The sequence below is a fragment of the Camellia sinensis genome, chromosome 3 (genome assembly GCF_055761805.1).
Source record: "Camellia sinensis isolate YWXY chromosome 3, ASM5576180v1, whole genome shotgun sequence".
NCBI classification, from domain to species: Eukaryota; Viridiplantae; Streptophyta; class Magnoliopsida; order Ericales; family Theaceae; genus Camellia; species Camellia sinensis.
Genome location: NC_138963.1, coordinates 145,785,828 through 145,797,715, shown reverse-complemented (window position 1 = coordinate 145,797,715; position 11,888 = coordinate 145,785,828). Strand labels below are relative to the sequence as shown.

At 34.5% G+C, this 11,888-nt stretch overlaps 1 protein-coding gene across 1 annotated transcript; it reads right to left on the bottom strand.

The window, feature by feature from the left end:
• Window positions 1–8,707: 8,707 nt before the first annotated feature.
• Window positions 8,708–10,870, bottom strand: LOC145821898 (wall-associated receptor kinase 1-like). Its single transcript, XM_082918471.1, has 3 exons — window positions 10,309–10,870; window positions 9,590–9,871; window positions 8,708–8,727 (listed from the first exon to the last, which is right to left on the bottom strand). Exons 1-3 carry the CDS (start codon window positions 10,868–10,870, stop codon window positions 8,708–8,710), a joined length of 864 nt encoding a protein of 287 aa, XP_082774597.1.
• Window positions 10,871–11,888: the final 1,018 nt, after the last annotated feature.

Below are 11,888 nucleotides of genomic sequence, written 5' to 3'. Positions count from 1 at the left end.
GAACATCTTGGTGACCATCCTTTGGAATGTCGCCCCTGCGTTCTTTAGGCCAAAGGGCATGACCTTGTAGCAATATAGCCCCCTTGGTGTTGTGAAGGATGTGACCTCCTGGTCTGGTTCATGCATGGCGATCTGGTGGTAGCCTCTGTATGCATCCAGAAAGCTAAGTCGGTTATGCCCTGCCGTTAGGTCCACCAGTTGATCTATCCTTGGTAGAGGAAAGCTATCTTTTGGGCACGCCTTGTTGACTGTTTTGTAGTCGACGCAGACACGCCATTTACCATTCTTTTTTGGCACTACAACTGTGTTGGAGATCCATCTTGGGTAGTGCACTTCTCTTATTGCTCTTGCCTCCAGCAGGTTGCCTACCTCTTCTGCCACTATTTTGGCGTGGTGGAGTGCCGACCTGCATGTGCATTGAATGACTGGTCTGGCGAATGGGTGGACATTGAGTTGGTGACTGATGAAGTTTGGGTCAATTCCTGGCATGTCGTAGGGTGTCCAGGCAAACACTTCGATATTAGAGGTCAAGAATTCCAAGACCTCTAATCTCTCAGTGCTGGACAATGATGAGCCAAGCAAGAAGAACTTATCCGGGTTCTTCTCATCTATTTTTACCTCCACCAAGTCCTCCACCGCTTTCTGATCAGCTTCTTTGCCGACATCCGCGAATAGTTCATTACTTTCTGGTTCTTCCACCGAATGAACGTATCCTTTGGCATCTCGGCTTCCATTCGCTGTGGTGAAGCATTGTTTTGACATGATCTGATCGCCATAGACTTCTTCAATTATGCCGGTGTCATTGGGGAACCGCATTACCTGATGGTATGATGACGCTACCGAACGCATGGCATGCAGCCATGTTCTGCCCAGGATGATGTTGTATGTGGAGGGGACCTTCAATACCCAGAACTCCACTTGTTTTGTTACACTCCCTGCTCTGACTGGAAGGATTATTTTGCCGACAGGCCACTCTGGCATGGAGTTGAATCCAATCAGGGGAGAAACTGCAGGCGCCAAGTCTTTGTCTTGCAGCTTCAGTTGCTTGAATGTGTCGTAGTACATGATCTCACATGAACTACCCTGGTCGATCAGAATCCGCTTGACGTCAAAATCCTTGACTCGGAGAGTGACGACCAGCGCATCATTGTGAGGACAGTATATTCGATCCAAGTCTTTATCCGAAAAGGACATGACATTTGTTGCCTCTGTTTTCCCCTTCTTGGTAGCAGGTTGGGTACTTAACACTTCCCTAAAGTGCTCAGCCTTCTTGATTGATCCCCTGAGCTCGCATACACGCTCAGGTTCAAAGACTCCATGTATTACATTGATGATACCTTGAGGCGGTGCATCGATTGTCATTCTGTTGGGATGGCCATTATGATCTTGGGGGGCCGGTTGCGTCCCTCCTTCAATGTATTTGTCCAAGTGGCCTGCTGCTACCAATTCTTCCAAGTGCTGTCTCAGTGGCGTGCAATTCTCAGTTCGGTGCCCCTTTTCTTTGTGGAAGGTGCATCGTGATCTGTCGTCGTAATTTTTCTGAGCTTCCCCTAGCTTGGCTGGCCACTTGACAAAAGGCTCATCTTTTATTTCGCTCAGAATCCGATATATTGGTTTTTTGAACACCGTTGTTATGGCAGTGCGGATTCTCAACCATCTTTTGTCTGGGTCTTCTCCGTTATCTCGTCTGCCACGCCCGTTTTTATTCTGCCGATCTACTGTATTGACCTTTGCTGAGGTCTTTTTTTCTGGTACTGTGGTTGCACCAGATTTTGCTTTGGCACGTGCGCCATCCTCTTCTACCCTGATGTGCTGATGCACTCTCTCCATCAGGGCTTCCATGGTAAGGGGTGGCGTCATAGTAATCGAATCCCTTAGTCTGTTCCCTACTGGTAGGCCTCTTTTATATTGTGCAATGGCTAGATTGGTGGGGCAGTCTCCAATCTGGTTGAATGTCTCCCAGTAGCGACTGTTGTAAGATCTGAGGGTCTCTTTTTCACCCATGTCGATGGAGAGTAGCTGGTCTATCTCCACCGGTGTTTTAGTATTTGTTCGAAACCTCGTTACGAACGCTTCTGCCAATTGGGCCCAGGAGGCTATGCTGCCCTCTGGGAGCTTTTCGAACCAAGTCAAGCCTAGGTCGCCAAGACTTGACGGGAAGAGTATGCACATTAAGGCCTCGTTTCGCCTGTACACAGCCATGACTTGGCGAAAGTGGCTCAGGTGCGAATACGGGTCCGTCTTCCCTTCATAGGTAGTGAATTTCGGCTGAAGGAAGCCTGGTGGTAGGGGCGCGTTTTCGATTGCTGGAACAAACGGCGAAGTCTGTAGTCTTGCCAATGCTTTGTCCGTTGGTTCGTAGGCCGGTTGCGGTATTGGCATTCCAACCTCGACGCTTCCATGCGTCCGAGGAGCCAACCGTTGTAAGGCCGAGACTCGGTGTGGATCCCTTGCCCTGGCATCCTCCTTGCATCGTGCTTTTTCTTCGAGCACGGTTCGTAAGTCGGATGACCTGGGCAGCTCTGTTTGTCTAGATCTGGTTTGGTGTGAGTGTGAAGGCCAATACATGCTTCCTTCAGTGTATGATCTTTCGAATCTCGTCCTCTCAGACCTGGAGTGACGAGTTCTGGAAGATAAGGAATGAGTGTCGCCTGTCCTGAGGCTTCTGCTCTCTCCTTGGGAGGGTGTAGTATTCCTACTACGATTCTCCGAGTGGCGAGGGGGCGTCTTGTGCTTGCACCCCTCTCCTGTCGCCACCTCTTTAGTCTTCATCTGGCGTTTTAATGCTTCCATGTCCGCCGCCATCTTCCGAATTAGTTCATCTTGTTCCTTCACGCGATCTTCCAGGGCTTGAGGATCAATCCTCCTCCTTTGCCTGTCAGGACTTTGAGAGTGACGAGGGCTGTTATTCCGCCTTCCCCTGCCACTCCTCCTGGAGTTATGTTGTTGGGGCTCCAGATCTGCCATAGGAGGGACAGAGGGTAATCCTTCGCGCCTTGCGCCCCCGTCTAGAGTTAGTCCGTCGACGGCGGACTGCGGTAGTTCTTCAATGTGTGCCATTGATTTGAGAGAAAAGAGAAGCTTAGTCAAGAGGTTTTGTTCTTGTCTGTTCTTCCCACAGACGGCGCCAATTGTACGGGGAGGAAATAATTCTCCTCATATAATCCTGTTGACCAAGTCCACGCTCCTCCGTACGACGTCGCTTTGTTACCTGAAAATACAAACGTGAGCTAGCCGGCGGGTGTGTGCCGGAAACCTCTCCGATGCCTAAGTCAGAAAACTTGACAAATAGACAAAGCTCTATGTTCTCAGAAAAAATTGTGTTCAATTACCTCCTCCAAGGTGTTGTTTGTGAGCCTTTATAGGTTTCGAGTGGCATAATCCTAGTAGGACTTTTATTTCTCCATGCAGAGTCCTCCTAGGATTCATACTCCTAAGGATAATGCTTATCCTTTTACACCCTCCCCCACTGCTTAAACTAAGTGGGATGGTTTTCACTTTGGCCGAACTACCATTTGACCGAAGTAACACTGGCTATGCTGAGCCACAGAGAAGACCGAACTATCCTTAGCTCGGTTTTCTCCTCCAACTCCTTATCTCGACTTTCCCCCGTTCAACCATGATGCGTTTAGACCAAGCTTCTGAGTAGCAAGCTCTGGCCGATCTAACCACAATACACCGCAACCGGACTAACTTTGAGACCGGAATAATATCAAGTTACCTCCAGACCGGAGTAGCTTTACACCATCTTGGGCCGAAGCAATTACACCTCTCCTAACCGGAGTAACCATACCTCTCCCGGGCCGGAGTAACTATGTTTCTTCTGGGCCGGAATATCATTACGGCCTTTTACTGAGTCCTTCACACTTTGGGCCATAAAGCCCATCTTACAGCTCGGTGCAATTCTCTCCAAAAATTACCCTCTCAGACAGCATTAAAAAAATTGTGATTTGTATTATTGAAGTTATCTCCTTTTGTTTATAATTTTATTTTTTAATATGATCAAAGTTAGATAAACATAAACACTCATAAAAAGAAAAGTGTGATTGTAGTTTGTTCAATGGTTCTAAATAATCTTTTTTATTTACTATTTTAATGGTTATTTTTTTCAATTATTTTTTTTATTATGAGAAAAATGTCATATTAGTTAGATAGCATTAAAAAATTGTGATTTGTATGATTGAAGTTATCTCATTTTGTTTATAATTTGATTTTTTAATATGATTGAAATTAACCCACAAAAAGAAAAATACGATTGTAATTTGTTCAATGACTCTAAATAATCTATCTATACTATGCATTAAACAAAAGGGATTTTTTTAGCCCCCAAGGCCTGTAGGAGCTTCAATATATCCCAATCTGAATTTTCTAAATTTTTTATTTTTTATTTTTTTTAAAAAAAAAACTCAGCATTTATTGATTTGGTTAAAATCCCCTGATCAACATTTATTAACTTTTTTCAATCCACATGTCTTTCCACATGACTGCATTTATTGATTTGGTCAAAATCCTCTCATACAAATAATTATAGATACAATCCGTGTATAGTTACTGCCGTACCCTTTTCAACTTCTCTCATACACTATGGTTAGTGATAAGATTGTTAAATTATTTTTATAAAAAATCTTAAAAAACATAATTTATATATTAAAAAAAATCTAAAACAAATATAAATATCTATAATTATCCCATGCATAGCACGGGTGATAGGCTATCTATCTGTACTATATATTAAGCAAAAGGGGGTTTTTAACCCCAAGCCTTGTGGGAGCTCCAATCTCCCAATCTAAATCTCTTGATTTTTGATTTAAAAAAAATAAAATCTTAGCATTTATTAACATCTCCCAACTCCCAAGTCTTACCCTCATAATAATAGTTTAATGCATTAAGAACAAGCATAAAAAAAATTCTTTGAAATCCAACATATATGAATTTTTTGAAAAGTCTCAACACACATGATTATTATCTCTCATAATAACACTTTAATGTATTAAGAACAAACATAAAAAAATTTCTTGAAAAGTCCAACACATATGATTATTATCAAAATGTTAAACTTTAATATAATATAATAATAATAAAAAGACATTTAATTCATTGAAAAGTCCAACACATATAATTATTATCAAAATAATAAACTTTAATATAATATAAAAAATAAAAAAAAGAAGACATTTAAAAAATAAAAAAATATATTTAAAAATCACAAGTCACATATATAGATAATTGTAAACACAATCCGTGCATAGCACGGATGATATGCTAGTCTATATTATATATTAAGTAAAATGGGATTTTTAACCCCAAGGCTTGTGGGAGTTCCAATATCCTAATCCTAATTTTCTAATTTTTTGATTTTAAAAAAATAAACCTCAGCATTTATTGACTTCTCTCAACCCACAAGACTTTTTGACTTCTCTCATAATTGCTGCAGTACCTTTTCCAAAACAAATAATTTGTATATTAAAAACAATTTAAAACAAATATAAATATCTATATCTATATCTATCTATTTATTTATATCTATCTCTAACCTACAAGTTTTGTGGGAGTTCCAATATTTGAACCTTAATTTCTTAATTTTTTTGATTTTTTTTTGAAAAAAAAAAAACTTAGCAATTATTAAATTCTTCCAAATCTTTTTAACTTCTCCAACAAACACTCCTTTTAACTTTTCACATACTTATTGCAAACAGTGAGTCTCCTTTTTGTTTTCTCTTTCTTGACTTCTCACTTCTACACTTTCAACTTCAGTGACCATGTATGCAAACAGTAAGTCTTCTTTTTGTTTTCTCCTTCTTGACTTTTTCTTTTGTTTACTCTTTTAATATTGTAGTTAGATAGCGCATAAAAATATTTGTGATTTTTCTAACGAATAAAAAAATTATAATTTGATTTTTTAATATGATTGAAGTTAGATAAATATAAATCCTCACAAAGAGAAAAATGTGATTATAATTAGTTGAATGATTCTTTTTTTTTTTAAATGTGATTGTAGTTAGTTTAATAGTTCTTTTTTTTCATTTATTTATTTTATTATGGGAAAAATGTGATGTGATTGTAATTTATTCAATGACTCTTTTTTTTAATATGATTGTTGTAGTTAGTTCAATGGTTTTTTTTTTAATGTTATTTAATCTTTTTATTTACTATTTTAATTTTATTTTTAATATGATTGAATTTAAATAAATATAAACACTCATAAAGAAAAAAATGTGATTGTAATGTGATGTGATTGTAGTTTGTTCAATAGTTTTTTTTTTTTTTAATATGATTGTTATAGTTAGTTCAATATTTTTTTAAAATATTATTTAATCTTTTTATTTACTATTTTAATTTTATTTTTAATATGATTGAAGTTAGATAAATATAAACACTCACGAAGAAAAAAAAAATGATTGTAGTTAGTTCAATGGTTCTATTTTTTTAATATGATTGTAATTAGTCAATGGTTCTTTTATTTAACTTTTTTTTATGATGAGAAAAATGTGATGTGATTGTAGTTTGTTCAATGGTTACTTTTTTTTAATATGATTTAATCTTTTATTTACTGCTTTAATGGTTTTTCTTTACAATTATTTATGAAAAAAATATTTGTGATTTGATTTGATTTGATTTTTTTCTGAACTGAATTTTAAAGTACCAATTATTAATAATGATTAGATTGTATTTTGAAAAAAAAAATTGTAATTGATTTTTTTAACTCACTGTGTTTTTTGCAAAAAAAAATTATTGTGTTTTTTTAACTATCAATTCAGTTAATTTGTGATTTGATTTTTAATTCACTGTGTTTTTTGAAAAACAAAATGGATAGCACTCATTAAGGTCACATAATATACCAATTATTGATGATGATTAGATTGTATTTTGACTCAAAAAAAAATTGTAATTGATCTTTTTAACTCACTATGCTTTTTGGAAATAAATTATTGTGTTTTTTAATTATCAATTGACTTAATTTGTGATTGATTTTTTTAATTATTGATGATGATTAGATAGCATTAAAAAAATTGTGATTTGTATGATTGAAGTTATCTCATTTTGTTTATAATTTTATTTTTTAATATGATTGAAGTTAACTTATAAAAAGAAAAATGTGATTGTAGTTTGTTCAATGGCTATAAATAATATTTTTATTTACTATTTTAATGGTTCTTTTTTTCAATTATTATTTTTTTATTATGAGAAAAATATGATTGTAGTTAGATAGCATTAAAAAAATTGTGATTTGTATGATTGAAGTTATCTCCTTTTGTTTATAATTTGATTTTTTTAATATGATTGAAATTGGATAAACATAAACACTCACAAAAAGAAAAATGTGATTGTCGTTTGTTCAACGCTACTAAATAATCTTTTTATTTACTATTTTAATGGTCCATTTTTTGAATTATTTTTTTTATTATGAAAAAAATGTGATTGTAGTTAGATAGCATTAAAAAAAATGTGATTTGTATGATTGAAGTTATCTCATTTTGTTTATAATTTAATTTTTTAATATGATTGAAGTTAGATAAACATAACACTCAAGGGGGTTTTTAAGGAAAATGGGCCTGTGGGAGTTTTAATATCCCAATCTGAATTTTTTTAATTTTTTATTAAAAAAAAAACTCAGCATTTATTGATTTGGTCAAAATCTTCTGATCAGCATTTATTAACTTTTTTCAATTCACATGCCTACATTTATTGATTTGGTCAAAATCTCCTGATCAACATTTAAAATCCCCTCATACAAATAATTATAGATACAATCTGTGTACAGTTACTGCAGTACCCTTTTCAACTTTTCTCATATACTATGGTTAGTGATAAGATTGTTAAATTATTTTTATAAAAAATCTTAACAAACATAATTTATATATTAAAAAAATCTAAAACAAATATAAATATCTATAATTATCCCGTGCATAGCATAGGTGATAGGCTGGTACTATATATTAAGCAAAATGAGGTTTTTAACCCCCAAGGTCTGTTGGAGCTTCAATATCCCAATTTGAATTTTCTAAATTTTTTATTTTTTTCTTTAAAAAAAAACTCAACATTTATCAAATTCTCCAAAGTCTTTTTGACTTCCTTTTCAATGCTCTACTCTATGATTGGAAGAAAGCCTATGGGCTAATGTAAACTCCTTTATTATTGAATGCTTTAATTAAATCCTATGCACACCAAACTTATTAATTGAGTCCCCTATGGCCCAATGAAAAATTCTGCAATCATGTATTCCACGTGCAAAATATATATATGTGTATGTCTTGGCCCATTAAATTGTAGTTTCTATTCTCTATGATTGGAACAAAGCCTATAGGCTAATGTGAACTCCTCTACTATTGAATGCTTTAATTAAAGACTATGCACACCAAACTTATTAATTGAGTCCCCCATGGCCCAATAAAAAATTATGCCATAGTATAAGTGTATTATGATATCTGCGTGTATTCCACATATAATATATATATATATATATATATATATATGTTTTGGCCCATTAAATTGTAGTTTTCATTAATTAAATTTTTTGTTTTAGCTCAGTATTTATTAAATTCTCCAAAGGCTTTTATGAATGGTTTTAGGGGTTTCTAACTTCCAAGCTCTGTGGGAGCTCTAATATCCCAATTTAAAATTTCTAAATTTTTTATTAAAAAAAAAACCTCAACATTTATTGATTTTGTCAAAATCTCCTAATTAGTATTTATTAACTTTTTTCAATCTATATGTCTTTCAACATGCCTGCATTTATTGATTTGGTCAAAATTACCTAATCAGCATTTAAAATCCCCTCATACAAATAATTATAGATACAACCCGTGCATAGTTATTTCAGTACCTTTTTCAACTTATCCCATATACTATGGTTAGTGATAAAATTGTTAAATTATTTTTATAAAAAATCTTAAAAAAAATAATTTATATATTAAAAAAAATCTAAAACAAATATAAATATCTATAATTATCTCGTGCATAGTACGGGTGATAGGCTAGTATATATTATGCAAAAGGGGGTTTTTAGCCTCAAGTTTTGTGGGAGCTCCAATCTCCCAATCTAAATTTCCTAATTTTTTGATTTAAAAAAAAAAAATCTTAGCATTTATTAACTTCTCCCAACTCCCAAGTCTTACTCTCATAATAACACTTTAATGCATTAATAACAAGCATAAAAAAAATTCTTTGAAATCCAACACATATGAATTCCTTGAAAAGTCCCAACACATATGATTATTATCCCTCATAACAACACTTTAATTCATTAAGAAAAAACATAAAAAAATTCTTGAAAAGTTCAACACATATGATTATTATCAAAATATTAAACTTTAATATAATATAATATAATAATTAAAAAAGACATTTAATTCCTTGAAAAATCTAACACATATGATTATTATCAAAATATTAAACTTTAATATAATATAAAAAAGAAAAAAAAGAAGACATTTAAGAAAAAAAATATTTAAAAATCACAATTCACATATATAGATAATTGTAAGAATAATCCGTGCATAGCACGGGTGATATGCTAGTATATATATAATCAAAAGCAATTGAATCCGAACATGATGAATATGAAGCTAGCTAAATTCATACTACTAACCTTTGCAACCATCTGAGAGGTACGCGTGCCCTTTGTAACCCTTGGAACACTTGCAGAGATACCCGTGACCAATTTCTGCGTTATAACAATCACTATGATCTCCACATGCATAACTAGTCAAATTTCTCTTAGCTTCATCGCATGTCTCATTATCCCATATTCCCCAATCAAGCACCAACAGCACCATGTCTTCTGTAAAATTTTGAAGGTAAGTTTTGGAGAAATTAAACGCAGCTTCTTCAACAACAAAGGCATAGCCGCAGGGATTGAAGTCCGATACATCTGTATGATTGTTGAAGCTATACGCATAAATTTCAACCTAGCTGACTCGTTTTGGGATGGAGGTCTGGCAGCAGGGATGGAACTAGGAGAAGACTATGAGGGGTCATGGCCCCATGTTTTTGTGAAAAATATTGTTTGTCATAACATTTTAAAAATATATATATATCATTTTATACATAAAATGGCCCCCTAATATAAGAACATGCATATCTTATTATTCTCCTATCTTGCCTTCTTTTTCTATTTTGCACTAAAAAAAATTTCTTCTTCCTATTAGAAATTGCTTCTATGGTATTTAATTTTTTTTTTCTATGTATATATAATTTATATATCATATTGTACATATATGTGTATTTGTGTATTTGTGTATTTGGTGATTTTTTTTTTCTGGCCCCTCCAGTAATAAAATCCTGGTTTCGTCCCTGTCTGGCAGCAACCAATTCCAGAGCAAGAACCATCACCAGGAACGTAGGAGATGTTCATACAACGTGACGTACACCCAGTTGCAAAAACGAAACTGTTGTTTTCATACATGTCGAGATACGCGTATGTGTCACAACCAACAGAAGTGAACTTGTTCTTGGTACTAGATATGGCGAAGTTGGTCGCGTTGAGCTGTACATAAATGTTGCTCTGTAATGGTGTACCTAACCGGTCATAACAATTACGAGATATAAGAGTCATGATGCCTAACTGACCCTCGTCGAGTGATATATTTGTAACATGGAGATTGCCATGCCGTAAATATGGCTGGGAATCGTTACAATTAATGAAGAAATCTTTGCTGAGATAACAATTCTCTTTCACGCCGAATGGGTATGGGATGCTTAAATTCCCGCAAGTGTTCATGCAGCCATGATTCTTCAAATCTGCTTCTGTTGGCGGTGCTGCTTTTGTTGCTGCTGATAATGAAAATATCACCACCACTACTACTTGTACTAGTACTAGAATCATGATGATGGGTTGTAGTTGCAATTGCATTCCTTGCGAGAAAGCCATGGCTAGCTTGCCTGTTGGAAAAAAGCTTTTCTGTATTCAAAATTGTCAATTCTGAAACATTTCTAGGCAATCACGAAGAATAAGTATTCCAAGTCGATTAAAGTAAATCAGTGCAAAATAACCAACATAACTTATTGAAGTGATTTGCAACTAGTCTAACAACTGTATGATGGCATTCACCGTAATAAAAAAAATTAACTTTGCTGGTTATATCAATTTAGTGTTGTACTTCCTATTGTATTAATTTTTTCCTATAATATTTTATATTGCGTTGATTTAGTTTAGTTGATAAACATTCGCTGATAAATTAAAAAAGAATAATAATAATATCCATTTAAATTAGACATCAATTTCTCAATGATTTTTTAAAAAGTTTATATATGTCTATCAATTTCAATTAAATTTCTAAAGAGATCTTATTAATTGGATTAAATTGCCGCAATATAAAATACTTAAAGGTAAAATTGATACTCACAGTCTCTGTTTGGTTGATTTTTCATAATCTGCTTGTGAATTTTTTTTCAAAAAAATTCACTACAGGAAAAAGGAGTTTAGGCGACGTTTTTTTAGCGACGTTTTTTAAAACGTCACTTTTTTTAATATTTAACGACGTTTTATAAAACGCAGCATATTTGTTTAACAAAACGATACCGTTTTGAGGCGTTGAAAAACGCCTCCAAATGCGTTGTGATTCACGCGCATGGTCTCCCCCCTTTTCAAACACTAATTTTGAATCTGAGACTCACCTAAGACTTGGATCTCGAGCGCGCTCTCTCTCTCTCTAAATCTCAGAGCGATTTCGAAGCTCCATCGCTTATTCATTCTCAGAGCGAGGTAGCGAGCACCAACGAAGGTGAGCTCCACTCTCTCTCTTTCTCTCTCTCTCTCTCTCAACCCTCTCTAAACCCTTATCAGAGTGATTCAGAGATTCATCTCAGAGATTTAGAGATTCAGAGCGATTTCATCTCAGTGATTTCATCGCAGAGCGTCAGAGATTCAGATCGGTCTCCACCATCTG

Excerpts from the sequence above, each read along its gene's own strand:
- LOC145821898 (XM_082918471.1), bottom strand. The coding sequence starts at position 10,870 with ATGGCTTTCTCGCAAGGAATGCAATTGCAACTACAACCCATCATCATG. Across the intron at positions 9,872-10,308 it reads TGGTTCTTGCTCTGGAATTG|ATGTATCGGACTTCAATCCC; the intron begins GTTGCTGCCAGA and ends ACAATCATACAG. Across the intron at positions 8,728-9,589 it reads CCTCTCAGATGGTTGCAAAG|GCATGTTGAAAGACATATAG; the intron begins GTTAGTAGTATG and ends CAATAAATGCAG.